The 24,124-nt window shown below is 53.3% G+C and overlaps 2 protein-coding genes across 5 annotated transcripts in view; one reads left to right on the top strand and one right to left on the bottom strand.

Annotated features, from left to right (window-relative positions):
* Positions 1–7,172, top strand: part of NDEL1 (nudE neurodevelopment protein 1 like 1) — a 39,141-nt gene extending 31,969 nt beyond the window's left edge. The window contains exons 9-10 of one of the 2 annotated variants that reach the window (XM_075903469.2): positions 7–138; positions 5,950–7,172. In XM_075903469.2, the coding sequence (XP_075759584.1) occupies positions 7–103 (97 nt within the window). In that variant the 3' untranslated portion in view covers positions 104–138; positions 5,950–7,172. The remainder of the gene's footprint in view (positions 1–6; positions 139–5,949) is intronic. The other variant, XM_075903470.2, reaches the window with a different exon arrangement.
* Positions 7,173–10,964: 3,792 nt separating this feature from the next.
* Positions 10,965–24,124, bottom strand: part of MYH10 (myosin heavy chain 10) — a 144,483-nt gene continuing 131,323 nt past the window's right edge. For all 3 annotated transcript variants that reach the window (XM_075903462.2, XM_075903463.2, XM_075903464.2), the window contains 9 exons: positions 23,342–23,554; positions 21,419–21,580; positions 18,259–18,387; positions 17,382–17,470; positions 17,044–17,167; positions 16,724–16,932; positions 15,355–15,463; positions 13,990–14,162; positions 10,965–12,609 (listed from right to left, as the gene is read on the bottom strand). In XM_075903462.2, the coding sequence (XP_075759577.1) occupies positions 12,465–12,609; positions 13,990–14,162; positions 15,355–15,463; positions 16,724–16,932; positions 17,044–17,167; positions 17,382–17,470; positions 18,259–18,387; positions 21,419–21,580; positions 23,342–23,554 (1,353 nt within the window). In that variant the 3' untranslated portion in view covers positions 10,965–12,464. The remainder of the gene's footprint in view (positions 12,610–13,989; positions 14,163–15,354; positions 15,464–16,723; positions 16,933–17,043; positions 17,168–17,381; positions 17,471–18,258; positions 18,388–21,418; positions 21,581–23,341; positions 23,555–24,124) is intronic.

Below are 24,124 nucleotides of genomic sequence, written 5' to 3'. Positions count from 1 at the left end.
CTCCAGCCCCTGTACTCTTCTCCCTTCCCCCAACTGTCGCTGGAGCCTGAAACAGCCTCGCGTGCCCGTAGACCCGATCCAATCTGCTGCTGCTGCCTTATGAACGGCCTTTTGTTGGGTGGTGGGATTGAGACAGAGGTAACTCAGCCAATCGTTACAGTGTCGTTTCCTTTGCAAATTGCCCTTCTGTTGGTTACACTGTTTGACAAGTCCTTGGCGAGTGGCGCTGTGCAGGCGTCTACGGAACAGGATGGGGGGCCCCGGGCCCGGCCAGCTCTGAGCCTTCGCACCAGTTCACTCCGTGGCGTCGGGTGGGAGATGCGCAGGAGCAGCTGGGCTCGTTTTCAGACCTCGAGAGAGCTAAGAAGGATCCTTATGCGTGTGGCGTTTCAAAGGCTCCAGGGAGCGTTGGCCACCGTGCTGGTGTAGGACCAGACCCTGCGAATGCCGTTCCCTCACAAATGCAGCGATCCTGTCTAGGGATGTGACTGGCTAGCTGGGAAGCCTCGCCCTTACTGGCCACGATTAACTGGTGGGGCTGGAGAAGCCATGCGGGGCCCACTGTGGGCGGGGGCACCCCGCCTCGGCCAGAGCAGTCCCATCCGGGGCGGGCCCGGCCCAGCATGCCACAGGTAGCGGTGCCCCAGCCCACAGTGTTTAACTGTCCCTGTCCCGCGCTGGGTTAGCAGGAGAGCCCATGGAACGCCATAACGGCTCTTAGCCGAGGCAGTGCAGCTGGGGACCCTGCTCGCTCAAACCCAGGCTGGGGAGCGGTGGAGCAAACGGTGCTCAGCCTTGCGGTAGGGGCCTGAGAACAGCCAAAGCTTTGTCTGGGTCCCTTGGCATGATCTTGCCGTTTCCCCTCCCTTGTCTGCGTGCTAAGCTCACTCCGCTAGCCGGCAGGTTGTGTAGCCCACGACAACGGGAGAACATCGTTAACCAGAAACGGGTTCCAATTGGAAATCCCTCCTAGCGCAGCCTTAATGAGGCCATTGCCGCTGTCCATGCAAATCCACCCCACCCCGCCCGTCTGCGGAAGGACCGTACCCGGGGAGACAGTGGCTGGGGTGAGGAGGGCTGGTGTTTCTGGATGCTCCCTAGTCCAGCTTTAGTAGAACGTCCCCCAGGAAAAGAGAGCCGAGTCTCTGGAGTCTGCTTCCTGCCAGGTGAGTGGGGTGCAGCCCGGGGGCCTCGTGTCCAGGGAACAGGTGGACTTGGGTTGTCCCTGAGAGAGGCCCGTGAGGCCGTGCCTAGAAGAGCGAGCGACTCCATTGCCTCTCCCCATCTCTCTCGTCCCGGTGCCGTCTGGGAGCTCCCCTTGTGCTGTGACACAAACGGTTTCCATTTCCCTCCCCGTTGTGTTCCCCACCTGTTCCTAGGTAACGAGTCATGTGATGTGATGAGCTGCATGCACTGCATGCTGGGAGCTGGGCGGTACCCAGTGATCAGTTCCACTCACTGCACGGGGGGATGGGCTGGCAGTCCAGCAGGAAAGCTTAAAGCCACAGGTCTGGCTGCTCAGTCTCCTGTTCCCTCAGAGAGCCCTGATCTCAGGGGAGTTTTCAGCCTCCAGAGCTGGGACTTGAATGCAGCTTGTGCTCAGCGCAGTGTTAGGTGCAGGCCTCGGAGTGAGTTTTGCTTTCTACTGCCCCTGCTGTACCACGGCTGGCCCAGTCCCCACTCCTGCATCATCCTTCCCCCAGGCGCTGAGGCTCAGGTATCTGCGCAGGGCAGCCTTGGAGCAGAGACGCAGGTACCTGGTGTTATGGATGAGGACGCTGAGGTGAAATGACTTGCCCGGGTCATGCCTCAGTGGCAGAGCCAAGATTAGAACCTGCCTGCTCCCTGTCTCTGTAGCCCTCCTGGCCTCGATGGGCTGCCGGACCCGGAGTGCTGTGCTACCCATAAGGTCTCTCCAGCCGGACGGGTCACGCCAGGCACCAGGCTACGGAGCGGGCCGCAGGGCCTCCCGGTTGGGGAATGGGGAAGGTTCGCTCCTTTCCCGTAGACCTCTCCAGGCTCCCTGGGCTAAGGGAGCCTGGCTCCAGCTTTGGGTGGCCTGGTGGAACGGGCCACGTTGCCGAGAGCTGGGCTCCCTGCTGGCAGCTGTCTGTGTGGACCATGGCGCACTACGGCAGGACGTCTCTGGAGGAAGCCACATGGGAGAAGTTGCATTTCCCAGCTGCTGTTGCTCAGCCTGTCCGGCGTGGCTGGAGGGGAGCTCTCGTGTTTGACCCTTGTCCTGCCAGCGTTTTCCTGATGGCAGCCCTGACCCCAGAGCACCCTCGCACACCAGCCGTTCTTGGGAGCGTAGTTACGGGCACGGCATAACTCCCTCCAGGACAAATGTGCCTCACCAGAGTCCGGTGCCTGTGCGTGGGACAGGCACAGAGGCAGCAGGATTGAGTGGTTGGAGCAGAGACTGGTACTGCAACGAGCTGACTTCTAGCCCCAGCTGCTGCTGACTTGTGTGACCTGGACAATTCACGTTCCATCTGGAATCCGGCTGGCTTCTCTTGTGAGCATTGGCCACCGTCGTCCCCCTCTGCTCCCGGCTCCATTGCTTTGCGGGGGTCGCTGGAGCTGACGGGCTCGGACGGTCCCTTCGCCGCTGGAATTTGTGGGCCTGACTTGGCTGGACACCGGCTCTAGTGTCTAGGGGAGTCCAAAGCCTGCACCTGGGGGCTGGGGGATGGGGGCCAGCGACCTGCCAGCGTGTTGAGCACTGGTTGTGCTCAGTCAGCAGGCGGCACGTGGCCAGTCTAGGGTGGGAAGCGAGGGCCGTGTCGATGCCCCAGGAGCCTCGAGGAGCTGAGCTGGGGGTCCTTGGTGTGTCTCCAGGAGTGGCCTCCGCCCAGCGATGAGCCTCCGCCCATGTATTGTAGCCACACGCCAGCTCCTATTACCTCGGAGGGAAGAGCAAAGTCCCCACGTTTCAAGACCTTTGTCCCTCCCTTGCTGCCCTAACTCAGCAAGGGGAGGAGTCACTTCCTGTCCGGCAGCCGTGTGGAATCGAGTCGGTTTATGGCCCTGCAAACCGGAAGGTGCTGCGACGCTGCTCCTGTACCTGGCGCTGCCCTGCCCTGCCGGGGGGGGGTGTCAGCCATGGTGAAATTGCCTTATGGAAACGCTAGGAATGTGCAGCTCAAAGGTCAGGCAGTTAAAATGCAGGGTCCCGGCAACGTTCCTCGGCCGCCTATTTCCTGCTGCATCCTGGTGTATGTTCATGTAAATGCCACCTTGCTTACCCAGCAGCATGGCGACAGCCCCGCGGCGTCCCGGCTGTAGCTGGGGGCATGTGATAGGAGAACTGCAGCCTTTTCTTGGCTCTTGGAGTTGGGAACTTTGTACTTCGATTTCCCTGGAAGCTATTTGAAATGAAAGCGGCTCAGGGCCGTTCACATTGCGACCCTCTCCAGGGGGCTCACGAGAGCAGGGATGTTTCTAGCCGTGGCAGAGGAAACAGTAGGGAGGTAAAATCCCGTTGAACGGATTACAGGGCGTGTGGGGGTGGGGCGGTGGGTCCACCCTCCCCACCTGCTGGGGTTGGGCTAGAATGCCCAGTTGCTTCCAGCCACCGCAGTTCCTGGCCCCCTGCGGTGGCTGCTGCAGCTGCCCCTCTCCTCCCCATGTGGGCTGAGAGCCGGCAGGTTAACCATTACCCTGTAGGGGCGCTGCTTTCCAGGTAACCATTCAGCCGACTGCCCGACGTTCCTAGCACACGGGCCCAGCCCGGGCTCGTTCTGCGCCACACTGCAAGGGCCGTGAAGACTCCGTCTGTGCCGATCGCTGGGCGCGGAGGCCCTCGTGCGCGTCGCGAGTGTTCCAGGCGCATGGTGGCTCCAGGCTGACTCAGCGTCACAGCTGGCAGACAGCGCGAGGCCCACAGGACTCACCTGGGTCCCCACTGGGCTCAGTCCCTGCCCTCAGTGCTGAGAGGAGCCCTGGGGGAGCTGCTGAAAGCCGCTGCGCTCTCAGTGGCTCCTGGGCAGCGACGCCAACCCCCGGGCACTGCTAGGAATGGACCCAGCACTGGCGCAGGCCATGGCCCGGCGGGTCCCTGAGAACAGCTCTCCAAACAGTGTCCCCCCCCCCCCCCCGACAGCGCTGTGACGGTCCTCAGTGGCGCCTTCCAGAAGCTGCCATTGCCAGTGAACCCCCAGGATCTTCAGCCTCGGTCCCACAGCCCGGCCTGGAGTGGCCTGTGGCTCTGGAGAGGAGATGGTCCAGCATGCTCTAGCCTGGCACAGAGTCCCAGCTTCCGCCCTGCCCCGGCCAGGTCTGCACTGGGAGAGGAGGTCACTAAAACCGCACCAGCAGGGGTGCAAACAGCCCAGGTGCAGGAGCGAGTGTCGACCCTCCCTCGCCCTGTGTAGACGGCCCTCGGCCGACAGGAATTCTCCCACCTGCGGGGAGGTGGAGTCCCTGTGCCGACCAGCGATCCTCTCCCAGCGCTAAGACAGGAAAGCTGCCGGATTTCCTGTGTGACCTGGACAAGCTCCGTTCCCTCTTGGTAGTGGGGCTAGTCCCATTGCCCTGTTTCCTGGGGACGAGAATGAGCCCAGGAAAGGCAGCGAGGGGCGCAGATGCTACGAATCCCGTAGCTGGAGCAAGACGTTGCGGGGTTAGCCCCAGTGAAATATTTGCTGCTTTCCGGATGATGTGTAAATGGGACCAGGAGCTCCACGTAGAACCTCAGTCAAATGCCATACGTTGATGGAGACGCAAACGAGGAGAGATCTGGCAAATCAAAGCCACATCCAGGGCACGTGTCAGCCTGGAGCAGTTCGCATGGGAAGCCTCCGTGCTGTTTACGGACACGCCCAAGGAATGCGTCTTCCCACGTCCCTGCCGGTGTCGGCTTTGCAGCAGGAAGCCCCAGCGTATTAGCCCCCGGCACCATTGGGCTTGTCTGCACAAACACCACGCAGTGCCCGGAGCGGCCTCTCTGCAGGGCCGGCTTCTGACCGACGGGGTGACCCTGCTCCACACTCACCAGTCCCCCGGCCTTCCCCGCTTCGAAGAGGATGGAATAACGCTCAGTGAGTGGCAGGCAGGGACAGTCCGTGTGCGGCAGGCTGGAGAAGGGCGGATTACACCCTGGCTTGTCAGAATTCAAGGGTTATGCAGGCAGGTCTTTTCACATCCTGCCCTGTCTCCATAGTGGAGCCCCAGCCAAGAAGAGTTTGCGCACGGTAGCCAGCATCTGCCCTTTTAACAGCATGGCCCAACTGGGTGGGGTGGGGTGTGTGTGTGTGTGTGTGTGTGTGTGTGCGTGCGCACGCTCCCGCTCTGTGCATTTTGGGGTGGTCATGGCGGGCAGCACATAGACCTGGGGCACCAGATCTGTTACATGGACCCTTGAACCCAGTGCTCCTTAGGAAATGCCCGCTGTATCTCGGCAGTTGGGGAAATAAGAATCTGGCAGCGAGAGCTCAGGCAAGGGGCAGCTCTGTCTACGGGCCTGAGCTGCCCTGGCCTGCTGGCTCCAGGGAGGGATGGACAGATCCCTCGGTGGGGGGAGGTGGCCCAGTGAGTGTGCCTGGGCGTCTGTTAACCGCGGGATGGCGCTTGCTCCTGCTGGGCCAGGAGAGTCTCAGAATGCTGGCAGGTGCCCAGCTGGCTGGCAGCAGCTCCTGTGTCTGCTCAGGGCAGGACGGGTCCGTGTGCAAACGTGAGTCGGCCCATTGAGGCTTGGCGCTCGGGAGCACGTGCCAAAGTGAGGGCTGAGCGCCAGGGAGGTCCTGGCTTGCAGAATGCCCCATGCTCCTGCCTTCGCCGGCCAGCTCCGGACCTGGCCTGCAGCCCCTCGTTGTCCTGAGCATGGCGAGGGAGGCAGCTGCAAGGAGTCAGGCCCCCCAGGTGCTGTGCCGGGTGGGGATGCAGGTACGTTGGCCACAGTGCCGTGGTCCCTCGTTTACCAGGTATTCTCGTCTTTTCGCTCTGCAGGACAGTAAACGGCTTTGACCAAGGCCCCCCTCCAGGCATAGGATCCTCCAGACCCTCTTCGGCGCCAGGCATGCTTCCTCTGAGCGTGTGACCAGCCAGGAGGACTGAACTGCTTCTGAGTCCTTCTGTTAGCGCCCCCTGCTGGAACCGGCCTGCAGCGCGGCGTGGAGCAGCGCTGGAGCCGGCCCGCGGCCTGGAGGAGCCCCAGCACACGCAGTCCTTCACTCACTGTCAATACAGTTTATTTTCTCCTATTGCTGTAGTGGACGTTCTCTAACGTGGTTGCACTCTGTTGTGGGTCACACAAGCTGATTCGTGCGGTGTCTGTCTCACGGGATGCAGGGGGTCTCACTAACCCACAGCTGATCTCTGCCCTTCACGATGGCTGCCTGTACTTACGCCTCCTCCCCTAGCAGCCACCGCAGTGTCCGTGTGGAGGGAACCATTTTCCAGGTACAGGGTTAGTTGTGATAATCCCATTGGACAAGTGCCCTGGCCTCAGTGACTTTAGCTCGCCTTGAACATTAGTGAAATGTTCCTGCCACTAAAGAGCCTTGCTCCTGAGATTGAGACGTCACCGATCTGTCCATGCCATTGGCCCCCTAAAGTGTGAGCGTTTAGCCAGTGTAATATGGACTGACTGGACTGCACAGTGCCACCGACGGGCTTGGGTGACAGTTTTGGGCCACCTGTACCTTGTGGGTCTGCAGAGCGGTGTGTTTGTGCGATTTCGCTGTCTCTCTGTGTGCCTCAAAGTTGTTGGATTTTTAAAAAGGACACGCGAAACTGCCAGTGGTTTTGTCTGTGGGTTTAAAAATCTTCCTCTCCAGTCTAGTCCATCCCACTTCATTTGGCTTTGTCAATTTCATCCGTAGGAGCCATGTGGTTTCTTTACAAATGGCAAGTGTAAAACTGGGTGCCCAAATGGAAGGGAAGGAGGGGAGGAGAATCACCACTTACTCGCAGGGGTTTGTAAGTCCCGTTCCCTGTGCATCCTGCGCTGCATTTGACTGTTTACATTTGTTTTATTGTATATAGGTTTGTAAACATAATATCTTTGCCTAAGATATTTGTACAGAACTTGGGCTTTGTAGCTTTATTTATTCAGAATCTATATGGCATGTTGAAATAGGACAGTGTATCAAACACAGTGGCGCTAAAGATCATGTTGTCTAAACAAACAAAAGGAAAACTTCTAAAAAATAAAGCTCTTTTAATGTGGACCCAGTGGATTTTGCAGAAAACCAAGTGAAGGCTGTTTTGTGGGTGAGTTCAGGGCAGGCACGTTCCCCATGGAGATGCTGGGGGAAGGGAATACACCACTGCTTCAGAGGGGGGTTTGTGCTAGAACAAACTGGCTTCCTACATTTTCTTGGAGATACTTGTCACCATCTTTGTATTTAAAAGGTTTTCTCAGCGGCGGGTCTGAGCAACTTTGTCCTACCCCTGCTGTCCGTCCCTCTGCATCCTTCAGCAGGGTGAGGCTGGACAGGAATCCTGCCTGCAGCGGCCCCTCCCAGGACAGCCTGGCTGCTCCATGGAGGTGCCTGAGCTCAGAGCTGGTGCGCTGGGCTCTTAGGACAGGAAGGTGCCCGGCCCAGTGATCTCTGGGACAAGGGCGCTAGGAGGTCGAGCAGGCTTAGCAAATGGTCCTTTAGCAGGTTTCTGCTGCCACTCATGGTAGCTCCTAGAGCCCCAAGCCTGAGTGGGCCTGAGCCAGACACCTGGCAAGTTGCTCCAGCTGCTGCAAGCCGAGTTGTTCCTCACACAGAGCTGGCTGCATCCAGCAGAGGACAGCAAGTTTGTCCGGTGAGCCTGCTCCTGCTCTTGGCTCCAGCGTGGAAGGATGGGGGGATGCAGGGGCTCAGCATGTCCGTCACTCAGGGTTATGCTGAAGGGTGAGGAAGGCACCAAGGCCATGCTGGGTGCATGAGTGGCTGTTTGCTGCGCTCAGACGATTACCTGCCCCCAAAGTGACTGGGTGACATTCATCCCATAGGGCCTGCAGCTGTGCCTCAAGGGGGGTCATGGTCTTGGGGAGCTCTGGGTGCCTGACAGCCTGCAGGGAGGAGCTCTGCCCCAGGGCCCAGCTTCACAGAGCTAGAAACAAACCAGGGGACTCTTGGCCTTTGTGCTTGGAGCATGTCCTGATCTGGGTCCGTGCCCTGGCTTTGCCTAGAGCAGCTCTGACCTGGAGCCAGATAGTATGTCTCCTGCTGCCTCCTCCCCAGCTCCCACTCGCCCTTCAGGCTGGAAAGGACCTGGCCCAGCTAGGGTGACTTTTTTTCCACCCAGTTCCCTGCTTCCAGGAGGGCTTTGCTGTGTGAGGCGGTGCTGCAGATCTTGCCCCCTTGCTGTGGAGCCAGGACTGACACTGCACCGCTAGGCACTAGCCAACATGCACATCCTGCCCCCAAGGCAGGTCCTTGCAGCATTTGTTCCTGGCCCATGGCCCTCCCTGCAAACAAACAGGCCACGTGGCTGTGGCGCTGAAGCTTGCAGGGTGAGGGCACTTCAAGGTAAGGACAGTTCATCAAGCAGGTGTGCGCACACAGGTCTGTTTCTGGCTGGGGGCACAACTCCAATGGGGTCTGATGGGGTTAGGGGGGATGAGAGTTTCAAGCTTTGAACTGAGCTTTCCCTTTGGAGCCCCCTGCCTGTGCCAGGGCCTGGCTCTGCAGCCTCACAGGCACTGGGCCCACCCAAAAGCATTCCTGGTCGGCCAACACAGATACAAAACCTCCCACCCCTTGAACAAGCAGGTGGCTCCTAGGAGCGAGCAGGCTGCTCCCCAGCTCCTGGGGTCTAGGCTCTTTCCATTTTTGGGGAGGAAGGGCACTTGCAGGGTAGCCCGTGGAGGTGCCAAGCTGTGCCCCTGCCTAGGGGCTGCAGGGAGGTGCTGTCTGTTTCCAGCAGCCTTAGCCCTGCTGTGCCACCCCCAGGGCTTTTAGCAACCACAACCAGAGGGCTCCCTTGTGAGTGGATGTTCTGGGCACCAGGGGGCTGGTGCCAGGCATATCTCTCCCCCCCCCCCCCGCAGGCTTTAGAACAAGCATCAGCTTCCTTCTCAGGGCAACAGCTCCCCCACCCCCATCCTTTGGAGACACTGGGGATCTGCAAGGGCCGGCTTGAGTCAGCCTCAGATTCTACAACTCGCAGCTGGTGCTCCTGGGACACTCAGCACTCACTAGGGATGTGAGCAGCTAGTCAGGTGACCACTCGCTCACAGAGGCTGGGGGGGGGTGGGGGAGATGCTGGTGCAGCTGGGAGCCAGCTTCAAGTCAGTTCCCTCCAGCCCTCTTCGCCCTGCCTGTCCCTACACAGCAACTCTACCCCCTCTCGTGGCCTTGTTAGCTCCTGCACCGCATCTGGCAGCTGAACACCTGCTGCAGAGGGTTTAGCAGGCAAGCCAAGGCCCGGGGCTGGAAGCTAAACAGCTGTGTGTTTGTTCAAGGAGGAGGGCAATGCAGCACTGGCCTAGCTCCCCCCGGCTTGTGAGGATTGTCCAGCACTGGCCCCATTTCAATTGTATCCGTTAGAAAAAACAAACCAACATTCCCTTTGGCTCCCAGTTCAGTCCCTGCGAGGGGACTCAAAGCAGGAATTAGCTGTGGAACGTTCTGGCTGGAGGGTCACTGGTCCCTTCTGGCCTCAGTCCCCTCCAGACAAAATGTACCTGGCTGGGAAGTGACTCCATCTCCCGCTTGTGCCACAGGCAGCAGAGCCTGGGTGGGGTTGGAAGGCCTCCGAAACCACCGCCTAGAGCTCTACCGTAGCCCCCCCGTCTTCCCAGCCACCTCCACTCCGAGCCAACGGCTGGCAAGCACAGGCTCAGAGCGCAGGCAGCAGCGCTGGGCTTGGTCCACACACCCTTTAATCAACAGGCTCTTCGGTCTGATACTTGCAGCATGGAGCTAAATCGCTACAGCAAGAGCCATGTTGTTCTCTACTGTGCCTGTGCCCGTAGCTTGGACTTAGGGTTCACTGTCGAGATTGGCCAGGGCTCCAACTGTTATCCAGGCCCCTGCGCAGCTGGTTCCCCCCAGGAGCAGGAAGTGTTGAATTCAAGCCATGCACCTGCTCTGTGCTCAGGGACAGGCCTTCCTACCGCGGAGACGCCCTCAAGCCCACGTGGTGAAGCATTGTAGACAAGTCATCGCTGGATGCCAGTTAGCCTGCAAAACAAGAGTAGGCCAGCGCCAGAGACTGGGGAGGGGGGAGAACGAGCCTGAGCTTTGCCTTCCCTGTATGAATTGGCATGTTGCTGGCCACATTACAGGGCCTTACTGTAATCTCAGGGTCTGTATTAGAATGTTTAGAGGACACCCGCTGACAGCAGTAGAAGGTCCAAGGAGCGCTGGGGCTTGTAGGGCTGTTGCAGCATAAGTGAAGTGCCCATGTCAATGGGCTCCCAGCACTTAACTACGCCCCTTGTGGCGATTTCAAGCACTGGGAGATCGCTGTCCAGCACTTTGCTTTAAGCACTGCCGCAGCGCCCTCCATTCTAGATGCACAGACAAAAGCCTAAGCTGATCAGCCACAGGTCCATCCAGCAGGGTCAAGGGGAACTCCTCCTTCAGAAGCGCTCCTCCCCGGCGCTCACTGCCGGCTCCAGCAAGCACACTGCCGGCAGCTCAACATCCAAGGGAATCCTACTGTGGAGTTCACACAGACTACACCTGAACGTGGCCACCCAAAGGCCGGAGTGGAGACAAATCACACAAGAGCATGAAGAGTCATTTAAATCAGAGACTCGTGCCTGCAGAGGACTGTGCATCTCTCCCTCTCGTATTTCAGTTTAAGTTCAGTGACAGGGCATGCAATGACAAGAACATGCCAAAGCTGGATTGGGAACCATGGCAAAGCACAGCGCCCTGGACTGGCCCTTGACGCAAGTCACAACAGACCAGCTAACAGTAAGAAGGAAGAAGCAACTGCCAGTCATATTCTTGTTTATTAGTCCATGTAAGCCTCAGGAGATCATTTTTCTTGTAAGTAAATGGAGCAGGCATCAGTATCTATAATGAATAAATTTATTGTCTTACAAAAATCATTGTCTAGAAATATGGGTATACAAGAAAACAAGATATTTGCAGTCAGATAGATGCCTGGTGGTCAACAGCCAGTTCAATTAAAAAAAATATCCAAACGCACAACAAAACCTTTGTAACAGATGTTAAAGCTTTTAACCCAAAGGAAAATTATGTTTCCAAGCACATTGTAGAGGGATGAGATTTCATAGTTAACACTGATTCATTATCACTGAATATCAAGAATACCACTTTGACTAGAGAGGTACATGATATGAAGCACAGTCAAAAATTAATACAGTAAATCAGTTATATAGGCAAATTATATATGTGACATTGTCTTAGTACTGTAGTGTCTAAGGCACTTTCTGTAATGTCAGTTTTTCCGCTATTTAAACAGAGAGTGTAACTACTTGGTGTAACACTGTTGAAAATAAAAAACCAAAGAAAGAATTCACATCCACTGGCGCGTCAACGCTCAGCCAGGCAATCTCCAGCTTTTCACCTCTAACTACAGAGACCCCAAAGAAGCCCAAACCAGGCAAGTACAGATGCTTCTGCTACTTTAGGCTCAAGAGCCTGCGTTGGACACTAGGCTGGCTCAGGAATTAGTTACACTTCATCTCACGGCTGTGAAGCTTCCTCACATCGAGAGGAGCAGCAGCTATTCAGCTCCATGTTCTCAAGACTCAGCCACCGCTTCATAAGTTAATTCCCATCCTGAGCCTCTGTTCCATGTTTATTTTTTCCACATTACTGGTGTTCCTATTTTACGCGTACAGATGCCTTGGGATTGATAGAGCAGGTCGAGGTATTGTACAAATTAACAACAGTGACACTTGATTTACCTGTAGTGCACAAGCACTAATTGATGAAGCAGATGCCAAGAACACTTGGAAATGATATGGCAGGTTAACAATGGATATTCCTCATTCAACCCTAGACCTCCCCCGAACACCTCCAAGGCCTTTTCACAGTTTACTTGCTGATTATGTGCTGAGCACAATATTTAGGAGAAAAATAAGAAATACGGGAGCAGTTTGGTCTTCACAGCGTGCCACTAGACTTCTTACAGCTGAGGCCATGTGAGCGCAAAAGAAATGGAAGGGTGTAATCTGTACAACAAAGCATGCAGAGTGACGACAATGGGTCTGCCCCAACCCACTACTGCTTGGGAATGAAGTTTCTGAAGTGATAAAAAAGTCGTATCCTTCACATGATGCTTTATAAAATGGCTTTACAATGAAGATCTGGAAAAGATGCACTGAACAGTTACTATATATAAAAAAGCAGATGTACCTATACTGAAGCAGGATGGTGAGGCTACAGAGCCTTAAGACATAGTTGACCTGTGATAAGTAACCTTGTAGCATGCCACTCGTACATAAGGCAGATTCACGGCCACAAGGCAATTTGCTGGTCAGGTAAGTCCTTTGCATTCCACTATGTGTAAAGGTCTCTGCATGCTAATGGTGTGACCCGGCTCTACTCGGTTTGGGCGGGCTGCGTTTCATTGACGTCACTGCCTTTGCTTTCTGCATCATCATCAGACAGTTCCAGAGATGCACCTTCAATATGCAGCTGGCGTCTACCAGATCGACTTGAAGAGAAGGTGATAGGACCACCCCTCCTAGGAAAAAACCACCAAACAATTCCTAAATGCACCCCTGCATTCACTGTGTAGCCTGTGGAGCGAATGGGTCACCTGGAGAGCCACCGAACAGTGGTGAGCGGCCTGTGGCCCATCAGGGTTCTACGTGTGGTCCACAAGACGTTTTGTTTACTGTTGGCCTTGCGCGGGGTTGCCGGAGTCTGTCCATGTAATGGTTCACTACCGGTATTACTAACGTGACAGCAGCAAGGGCACGTGAAGCGAGGTGCGTGCTGGTTACACAACACAGAGCTGTGTGCTCCCCCTGCATCCAATCCCAGTGCTGCTACGCCAACCGGCGCCCCTCACAGATTCTAGATACACAAGTGCGGCGAGCAAAACTGCCTCCCTCGGGAGAGGATCGTGGTTCTGACAATCTCGCGGCCCCCTGAGATGGGGGAGGGGAGGCTCGCATGCGGCCCACTCACTAGCCGAGGGTGCCCATCACTGCACCAAGTACAGAGAGGAAGCCAGGAGACCGATCATGTCATCAGTCCTAGTCACCCTCCACCCTGTTTCAAGAAGGGTCTTGAAACAGTCCCTGGGCCAGTAGTTATACCCCCCCAAGCACCTGGTACTGAAAGGGTTATGAAGGCATCTTCCCAAATGCCCTGCTTCTGCCTCTCATGACTACTGCTGACTCAGTCCCCGGCGTGGGCATCTGCTGCACCAGACTAAGGAGCATCTGACACCAGCAGGAATCAGGCTCGGCCACGGCACACTGAGAAACACGGAGCACTAGCTGATGTCTGTTGTGTGGAGTCCGGCAGCCGCCCGGCCCCAGAGGGGATCCCAAATGCTTGGATTGGCTCAGAAAAGGCTGGCCCCCTCCTGCCCCGCTCTGTGCGCCTCACAGCAGCCAGATGTCTGGACCTCGTGGCCCTGCGCAGGCAGCCGAGGGTGGTGGGTGGCACAGCCGGCATGTAGCCACTGCACATGCAGCCAGGCCAACCGCCAGTTCAGCTGTGTCTGCCTCTCCCACGCTCTGCTCTGCTCTGCTCTGCATAGCTCACTCCGCTCTCCCCTCCTCCAGCACTTCCCGCAGAGCCCTGGCCATACAGGAACGAGCTGGGGTCCAGCCAGGACAAGGCAGAAATAAAGGATTACCTATCACACGGCCCAGGAGCCGAGCCCCACCTGCCAGAGCGCGGGAGCCCGGAAGGGTTGGCTCTTTGGAGCATTTGCCAGCAGGGACCCTGGTCGGCTGGACGCTGGGGGAATTCCTCTCCGTGGCTCTGCAATGGCACTTCCCATCTGTTCCTAAGAGACCTGGCATCAGGCAGCCTCCCGCCCCGGGCTAGTGAAGACCTCGGTAAGATGCTGCCTGTGCTCAGAGCCCCTGCCACCAGCCGGACTTACCTCAGCCTGTTCTTCAGAGTGCTGACCTCCCGGCTCAGCCCCTCGTTAGCCTCCGTGGCATCATCTAGCTCTCGCTGGAGCTTACGGCGGGAGGCGTTCACGCGGGTCGCTTCCTCCTCAGCTTCCTCCAGCTGGCGCTTCAGCTGCTTCATCCTGGCATTAGCCTTCTCCATCTAGGAGCGAGCGCCAAGCTGTCAGCGGGCAGCCCCACGCAGCGGAGCACCCGAGGGAAGGTCTGGGGCAAGAGGAGAATTCAGCCCTTCCCTGTCTTGTGCCTTTAGCCTCACTGGGGGGTCAGATTGGGACGGGCTCAGGTGAAAAGCAGAACGCCACCCACCATGTCTCCAGAGCGAGCAAAGCTCCTTCGAGGCACCCTGCGGAGCTCCGACTACCATGCTGTGCCAGCCTCCAGCTCCCAGGACTGCTGCAACAGGGAACACAAGGCCAGTGGGGGACTCAAGCAGAGTGTCCCCCGCTGACCCTGGGCTCCACACCACCTGCTGCTTTGAAATTCTCAGCTGCGGCCTTTCAAAGCAGCAGACCCTGGGCTCCACGCGGCGCTGCAGCAAGGGAGGAGGTGGAAGCGAGGAACCGACTGGTCATTCACATCCCTACATAGTACTGGGACTTGCAGCAGGTAAAGGAGACACAAAAGGCCCCTCGCATGGAATCTGTGTTGCGAAGATCAGCCACACTTGCCAGGTCCACAGTCCTATCCCCTCCCACTCCGGTCCCGGCAGGCTAACCTGCTGAACCACTTGTGTAGGATCCTGGCTGGGCGCAGGCGGTTATACCCTGGAGCTCATGTAGAAAGGCTCCACCAGACAGCAGCTGCTGTGGTGACCCTGCCCTGCCAAGCACTCAGGCCCTGCTTGTGGACTGGTGAACACTTTCACCAGCCACATGCAGCTGCTTCTGCTGAGGTAGGTTGGGATGGGAGTCAGGGCCACAGTGAAGGCCCCCCTTCATTGGCTGGCGTGGGGGAGAAGACACCACAGAAAACACTGGCTGGGGTGGGGTGAGAAAAAGCCCCTAAGTTCCCAGCAGAAGCTGGCAATGCAAAAGCTGCGCAGCTGGACATAGGGAGCACGACGCTACCTGCAACTCTGCCAGGATTTGCTAAGGGCCACGCAGAGAACTTTGACCTTGGGCTAGTCTCCTCAGGACTCCTTGTTCTCAGCATGCATTTGAACGGGGAGTGTTTTATGGCTGGTGCATAGCTTTCACAGCAGGATTTTCTGGGGAGCGACTTTCCTCCAGGTCGATAGTGAGCCCTGGTCAGCGGAGCAGCGGTTGTACTGGAGGCTCTTCCTGGAGCACGTCTGCAGGAGTTGGGTGTGGAGCACGACCGTGCACTTTGCTTACCTGTTCTTTGTACTGGTCTGCATGCCGACGCTCATCTTCCACCTGCATGAAGACTTCTTTCAGTTTCTTCTCTGTACGACGCACCAGCTTGTTAGCAGCTGCTCTTTCCCTAAGAAAGCACAGGGCCGGTTACCCCTAGATCAGCCAGCCTGGGAATTTTGCACACTGGGTTCTCTTTTCAGAGCACAATCATCAGGCATGTGGAGTTTGGTGCTAGTGCGTGCAGATCGAAGTGTCACTTGGAAGAACAGATGAGTTTCATTTCCAAGTGCCTTGCTAAAATACGACCTTGTAATCACACGGTTGTACCGGAAGGGCCTAGACCAGGGCTACTCAACTTTGGAAGCCCCAGGAGCCACAATGACATTCACAGCATATGCCATGGGCTGCCACTTAAAGAGTGGCTGCATATACAGTACATGCAAATAGCTTCTTTCACCCTGACAGGCATGAATACGAAGATTAAGGCAAGAGCACACAACACACAGGCCCCATTTCAGTCAGTTCTGCTGATATTAATAAAATGCAACATTGACCCACTTTCCACTCATATGAATGAGCAACGACAGTCCAGGAATTGAACTACTAAAACACGTAGCAACAGAAAACGGTTACTTTTTTGTTTTGGCACCCTCTCGCGGGCCCTGTGCTGAGCCCCATGTAAATCCCAGCCATACTATGGGCCGCAAACAAACGGGCCACATGAGACCCATGGGTTCCCTGTTGAGTAGCCCTGGCCTAGTCTGTCAGCACATGAGAGGAATGGGCTTGGCTGTCCCATACTAAAACCATGGGGGTGTGGTCACTGTGGTGGTACTCAGCTGCGGTGCTTTAACAAGGGCATCTGCTAGCCAGCTGCAGAAGACAGATGGTTTATGGTCATCTCCCACAGCTAAAGCACAGCAGTGGATGGCGGGAAAGGCCCTGCAAATACAAAGAGGGTCCTACCACAGGGAAGAATTAGGGTCCTAAAAAGTGAAGGCTGCTTCCCCCACAAGAGTCAGCCACTGCAATGTCCTCCAAAGATACTTTGCATGGCTGCACCACACTGGGATCCAGTATACTGTCCAAACAGGATCACAAGGATCCTCGCCCAGCTACTCCGGGAAAAGAACCAGTGCAGCAGTATCATCTGTACAGCTAACGGACCTGAAAACCTAGATAGAGTTAACAATTTAAAGGCTCAATATTTATGCTGTTCAATCCAAGACTGTCCTTTCAGCAACTGTGCTCTAGCTTTGAAAATCCAGCTGCTGGGACCGAGCTGGGAACCTTTGGTACCTACAAGAAGTCCTGCTAGGGCCATGGATGGGTCTCACAATCAGTGTGGCCTGTTTGGTGTTTAGAGGAAATACAACCATCTTCTTACTTTGCTTCCTGCTCAAGCTGCTCCTCTAGCTGCCCAATCTTAGCTTCCAGAGTAGAAATGGTCGCCTTGAATTTAGACTTCACAGATCCCTCCAACTCCTGCAGCTTGGCTTTTAGTTCCTTGTTCTGCCTCTCCAGCTGCTGCCGTGCATTTTCACTCTTCTGAGCAGCACTCCGCTCTCCAGCCAGCTCAGAGTTGAGCGTATCAACCTTTGGAAGGGCAAGAAGAGTCAGCCATCAGGCAACATCCTAGGTCTTCTTTTCCCTTTCATACAGTATACACAAGCGTGCCCAAAGCAGCATGTGCCCACGGTACTTTACCTGCAGTGTGGTCTTCCGAAACCGGTCATTGAGGAGTTCCATATTGCTCTGCTCCTCCTCCAGCTCCTCCTCCAGCTGTGCAATACGGGCTTCCAGACGGCGCTTCTCATCCAGCAAAGCTGATCTGGAGGGAGGGGGAGAAAGCGGGGGAACATTACATAGTTATGCAGGAACTACTCCCACTTGCTTTTCCTAACTCAGCACGCACCCCTCCCCCAGTGATGCAGTTCCTATGGCAGGAAATCTGCTAAGCAGAGGGCAGTGTAAGGGATGCAAGTGCATTAGCAACAGCCAGTCACTGCTGCGTTAAACAGGCGCCCAGTCAGCTGAGGACTCACTTTCCAGAAGCGCTGTTTGCAATCTCGTCGGCTAGCTCGTCCCTCTCTTGCTCAGCGTGGCGACGCGCTCTTTCAGAGGCAGCAAGTTCCTGCAAGGGGACACGAGAAGATTCGTTTGCTTATTTAACGTGCAGACAAATAGCACTGGGGGAGCTTGGAGCTCTGCACACGTTAACCCAGCCTCCCAATTCCACTAGGACAGTGAAGTGCTACTAGGTGACTTGCACAGTCCCCGTCAGCCAGCAAGAGCCAGGAACAGAACAAAAGCAGCTTGACTCCCTTGTTCTAACCACTAGCTCACACTCCCAGTTTGTCGCTAACCGCTTCTTCGTGGCTGCAGTACATTTGTTCCCTTAAATGGAAAATGCTGCAGTATTTTAGACTGATCTCTAACTTTTTCAATTGCCTTCCACCTCTTGTTAATGCATTGGTATCTTGAATCAATTGTATTATTCATACTGCATTATGGGTTTCTCTTCATGGAAAAAGGTCGTAATTTTTGAAGCTTGTTAATAGCCCCTAAATAGTCATTTACAAAGCTACAAAGAGTCTTTGTTTGCCAGAGGTTACACTAAGCAGACAACCATGGCAAAACGAAAGCTAGATGAAAAAACTTTAGGTTCTCTATGGCCCCCAACAACTTAGCAGTTAGCAAACCAGCATCAGGAAAAACTTCACATCTGTTCTACGATGCTGCATTAGTGCATTTTCTGTATCCAAGTAACAGGGCATTAAGAGTGTCCTATGCATTTGCCTAGCCAATTCTCTATTCAGAGTACTGACACACTGAATTTTCAAGCACCTTCAATCAGAGACAAGTGTACAGAACATGAACGTACGTGCTGCTCACAAAAGGCACCATGGAACTAACTCATACCTCTTGGAGCTGTAGTATTTCTGCTTCAAGGCCTTTCAGCTTCTTTTCGTTCTCCTTGGACTGAGCAAAGATCTCATCTCTGGATGCACGGGCCTCTTCCAGCTCCCGCTGATAGTCTTTCATCTGAGCCTGGAATTTAAGAGAAGGAAAAATCATCACCCACTAGAGAAAAGTTTTAGCCCCTTTGAGAGTTCAGCATTTAGTAAATGAGAAGACACGCCCACCGTAGGGTGATAGTTCTAGTTACTGAGTTGTAAATCAATTTTCATTGTAACCCCAAAACATGAACATTGTCGGTGTTTTACTCCTTCACTGGATTCTATCCAACTTCTCAGGTTTAGTTTTAATCAAGACAGACAGGGCTACAGAAAAAACCCTCAGTAAGCTTGGATGATAAAAATGGCATGAATCTTATTGAGATCTCATGCTGCGATGGCTTGGAGGGAAAGGTTTTGATGTAGGTACCTGTAGGTACCTAAATTGATGGAGAAACTGTATAATGAACATTGTAACAGAATATTGTCTTAAGGATATAGCTGCATGAACAGATCCATTTGTACCTCACATATTCAGACTCCTTTCAAAACTATATTTTGCTAAATGTAATGTTCTGAGCATTACAGCTACTAGCTTCTGATAATATTTTCCATAATCTTTGCTCGACTCAAATGTCAATTTCCTTTAAGAAAACCTGTTGTACTAAACTGATGGAAGCCAAAAATCTGCAAGCCAGAGGACTACTTAGTTTGGATATACCTAAAAGAATCCACAGCAACACAATAGGGTATGGAACTTCACATTTGGCTTGCCCCACTAGTTCAACTTCGATGCTGTCCTCTACTTGTTTGTCACATAAAAACCTGAGATGTCAAAACTTTATATGCTTGGGGGTCTGAAATTAGGAAGTACTCAGGCAAGAAAGTTATGTCTGACAGTAGAACCAATGGTTGAACTTCATGCTTCCTCAGTACTCTGGAGCCGTGCACAAAATGCTCAGAGATTAGAAGTCTATAGCTATATTACAAATAAAAATACATGAAAGAACATGAAGGACATGCATCTGACGAAGTGGGTCTTTGCCCACGAAAGCTTATGCTCCTACACTTCAGTTAGTCTATAAGGTACCATAGGACTCCTCATCGCTTTTGCAGATTCAGACTAACACGGCTACCCCTCTGATACTTGACATTAAGGTTGAAAGTCACTCAGTTACCAGAACTGAAGTCATCTGGACCCCTTATGCACATGCAGGTTAGTGTGTAACTGACGACTAAGCTACAGCTTTTCCATGCCCATCTCATCTCCATTCCTCTTCATCTGCACTGCCTTCCCCACAGCCCATATTCCCTGCTCTGACTAGCTCCGAGTCCTCTCTTTAGCCAGTGTGTTACCCCACCCACCTCTCCACCCAGCCAGTCTCCGGTCTCGTCTCTGCTCCCACACCTTGGCTCTGTCAGAGCTAGAGCCATTTCCCTTTCCCCTTCTCCACTCTATTGGGTCCCAGTCCTGTCCCCCCTCAACCAGCTCCTATGGTCTTCTCCTCCCACCAGTCTGACAACTGTCCCCTCTGTATTAGTTCAGGCAGCTTCCTCCTCCACAGTGCGTGGGTGCAGCAGGCAGCACAGAGCACAGGAAAGACAGGCGACTTGCTCTCCGTTCTGGTGCCTGGACCTGGACCCAGCACAGCATGAAGCAGCTGGGAACTACAGTTGCAGAGGAAGTCCTGTTTCTACCCCTTGTGCTCCTGAAAGGAACAAGCTAGTATGGACAGAATCTTCGGGGAATTTAGCTGTGAGGCTCCAGCTAGCCTCTACTGAGCATGTGAGAACTGTGATGCGTGAAGAGTTTAATTTTTGGCCAAATTTGGGCAGATTTTCACCGGGATGGAAAAGGCACATCCCTAACAAAAAGGTGCTGTCTGCCCTCCCTCCTCCAAACCCTGACCCATAGAATGAGGGCACTAGAGCTTCACAAAGATTAAAAACAACACACAGAAAACCAAGCCAGACCAAACCAACCAAGCATGGGCAAACTCTGGTTCTTCTCCTACAGGTTGGACCTCACCAGCCCGGAAAGAGAAAATTTGCCAGACCGGGGAGGTCTCCTGCCACCAGCTCCCAAACCCCCATAAGCTGCTGCTGGCAGGCTGCCCACACCAGCAGGCATCTTGTCTCAACCTCCCCCATCCCTAACCTGTCTGGGCTGCTTGCCCAGCTGCTGCCGGCTTCCTGGGTAGCAGAGGCTCCAGCTCCTGCTATGGGGCTCCAACCCCATGCATCCAGGGGCTGCTGCGGGGCTCCAGCCCCACCCTCCAGGAAGCTGCCAGGGGATTCTGGCCCCATGTTACTGAGGGACTCTGGCTGGAGCCCCACACTCCCAGGGACAGTAATGGTGCTGCAGCTCCGCACCCCCACATGCTGCCGGGGGACTCCGGCCCAGCCTTGCACTGCCACAGGCGGCTAGAGGGGTTCCAGCTCTGGTCTTGCACTGCCCCCAGCTGGGCTGCTGACCCTATTGCCCCAGCCAACCCTCCTGCCCTTAGGCTCCCAGCTCTCTGGTCTAGGAGCATCTGTGGTCCTGCCAGATGATGGATGTTGCCATTTCAGAGAATGTCAGTTTTTGGAGGTACAGCCTGTAGTCTTATTTCTGGAAATGACTGAACAATTTCATCTGAAATTTCCCCCAAAATGGCTCAGCTTGAGACACCCAGCCTGGAAAATTTCTGCCCAAACAGTTATATAGTGTGTCCAAGTGATAAGCAGTTCAAAACAGGACAGTATAATGAGACATGTCGAGCAACCTTCATCGGCAGTGTGACAAGCCCCCCTTTGAACATCCAAACATACGTTTGAGCGATTGCTCAGTTAGCATTTACTTTGACCTTGTTGCTTTGTGAGGTCCTAAGGGGGGGAGGGAGGAGGGAGAGGAGAGGAGCTTTCACCTAGTATTCAACTGAGTCCTTCATACAAACGCTGAAGCAAGGCAATTTTAGCCAGTTCACTGGCAAACACACCCAGGAACTGAAATACAGACAGGAAGCGGTCTCCCAGGACAAGAGACTAGGGAGCTATTCTCACTGTTGGACTGGAAGGAACTTGACCAAAGCCGCACTCTAAAGCAAGAGACATGCCACATTCATGCATGGACTGGCTTCACGCACCTGGAGTTTGCGCAGCTGTTTGATTGCCTCGTCTCGAGCCTTGTTTGCAGCTTCTATCTGAGCCTCAAGATCTTTGAGATCCATCTCCATTTTTTTCTTGGAAGCCACAGCAAGAGCCTTTTGTTTGCGCTCATCCTCCAGTTCGGCTTCAAGCTCCCGCACCTGTGAAATTACAGTTTGAGAGGCTGTGTTACAGGAATGGATGAAATGGGAAAACTCATGATTTTGGACTGAATCTAAGAAGGGTAAGAACCAAGAAAGGCGTTGGTAACAACACAAGGGTGGCATGAGGAAAGTTCAGCTCTTGATCACTATCCAGTTGACAGTAGTACAACAGGTAAGTGAGGGAACTTATGGAAATCTTAGCATAAATCTCAAAGCAAAAGGTGACACTCAGGGAATTTCTGCAGTACGACTGAAAATTCAGATGCTAAACATCCCATGGACTAAAATAGTTTCATCTATTTGACGGCTTCAGGATCAACTTTCTGAGAAGTACTTGTCTCTACCTTCACTCTTCAGTGCAGAAGCTAGTATTTCAGCTTATTAAATGGCTCTTACTCAAAACAATAGAATAACCTCCACATCTTTAATACCTTATTATAATTAAATGGTTACTTCAGACACATCACGTCACCACCACATACAGTAAGACATTGTATCCCAACCATAAGTCTTCAAAGCAAAAATGAAGAGCAATTTAAGTCGTATCAAATGTCTAAGCAACGAGCCAACAGGAAGCCAAAAGAGATTAACAAATTATGGAACAATGTTCAAGTCGAGCCAGAAAACTTGGTTGTTACACAGAGGCTAGTGAAAGGAAACACACAAATTTAATTTTGCTGTATACTGAATCAAATGTAATTACTATTTTATTAGACTGTCAAGGCTCTTATCCAGTAGATATACAGCAATTTGTACTCCTACTGCACTGAGGTACATGGAGCTTTAAAAAAACCCAAACACCTTTATGTCCATTGTTTATAACATGTTCATAGAAGCTGGAATCAGAGCGTTGCCAACTCACCCAATTTTATCAAGAGTTTGAGGCTATTTGACACTCAAGTCTTGAGCCAAGCGATTATGGGACTGCTTTAATTTTAAAGGAAAAATAGCAAGAGTCTAGTCCTCATGGTTCTGGAGGATGAAATCAAAAGCCTCTTACGTTAGATGACATAAGAATGACCAAACTGGGTCAGGCCAATGGTCCGTCTAGCACAGTATCCTGTCAGCCGACAGTGGCCAATGCCATGTGTCCCAGAGGGAGGGAATGCAACAGGTAATCCTCACATGATCCCTCTCCTGGCTTTTTAAAACTTCTTTAAAGTCTCGTGACTTTCAAGCCATCTCAATATTTTGGGCCATGTCAGGATAGCTGAATGTTAGGGGCTGGCAATCCTGTGACCCTTTACCAGTTTTCATTAGAGAAGTAGTGCATTTTGTGGATTATCTACCATAGCTATGTCAGCAGGAATGGTCCAACTCTGAAAATCCAAGCACTACATCACACAATTTACTTGGAATAAATCCAGATAGCAACGACTGCTACACAACAGGAGAAGGAACACATGCACTGCACATTTTACTGTGATCACACCAAAAACTGTATTTTTGCAAGTGACCTGTTAGTTTTACGTTCATAAAGATGTTTCCAGTCACTGTTTTAAAAGGTAGTTCAAATGGAAAGAACAGCTAAGTAGAAAGTGCTCCCTTACGAAATTCAAATCAAAACACACTATACGTGTCAGAAGTCTTGTGCTAAACTGTCCTGCAGAACATGTAAAGATCAGTGCTTAACCACTACGTGATAATAGAAACATCATACAAGCCTTGAGGGACAGTCCATCTTTTGGGTGATAATTCAATTAGCCGTGTTCTTTGTTTCCTACAGTTGCGTTCCAAGCCATGCTTAGTTCAGAATACCTGTTTAACCAGCATCCTCTTCTTCTCTTCATTCTGCTCATCTCTGGCCTGCAGGTCTCTCTCAAACTGAGCCTTCATAGCTTGCATGTTCACTTCCAGGCGAAGTTTGGCATCTTCTGTGGCCTGCAGCTCATCTTCCAGTTCTTCCAGCTGAGTCCTCATCTCTTCAACTTGTTGCTCTAAGGTTCGCTTGGACTTTTCTAGTTCATGGACCTAAAAACACAAGTACAAAGCAGACACCATCTTTGTTATTCTGACAACAGTAATTGTATGAGAACAATGACACTGAATCCTTCGTTCACACTGATTTAATTCTGTGGTTGTCCTACACTAAACCAGAATAATTAAGACACTAAACCTGTATTAAGAACAACCCAGACGTGAAGTCTATGCAGACAGTGTCAGACTTGACGGCTACGTCTAGACTGGCATGATTTTCCGCAAATGCTTTTAATGGAAAAGTTTTCCGTTAAAAACATTTGCGAAAAAGAGCGTCTAGATTGGCACGGACGCTTTTCCGTAAAACCACTTTTTGTGGAAAAGCGTCCGTGCCAATCCAGACGCGCTTTTCCGCAAAAAAGCCCCGATCCCCATTTTTGTGATCGGGGCTTTTTTGCACAAAACAAATCTGAGCTGTCTACACTGGCCCTTTTGCGCAAAAGGACTTTTGCCCGAACGGGAGCAGCATAGTATTTCCGCAAGAAGCACTGATTTCAGACAGTAGGAAGTCAGTGTTCTTGCGGAAATTCAAGCGGCCAGTGTAGACAGCTGGCAAGTTTTTCC

This window comes from Pelodiscus sinensis, chromosome 20 (genome assembly GCF_052426305.1).
Source record: "Pelodiscus sinensis isolate ZL-2025 chromosome 20, ASM5242630v1, whole genome shotgun sequence".
Lineage (NCBI taxonomy): Eukaryota > Metazoa > Chordata > Testudines > Trionychidae > Pelodiscus > Pelodiscus sinensis.
The sequence above is the reverse complement of the archived record's forward strand: the minus strand, read 5'-3'. Positions and strand labels throughout refer to the sequence as shown.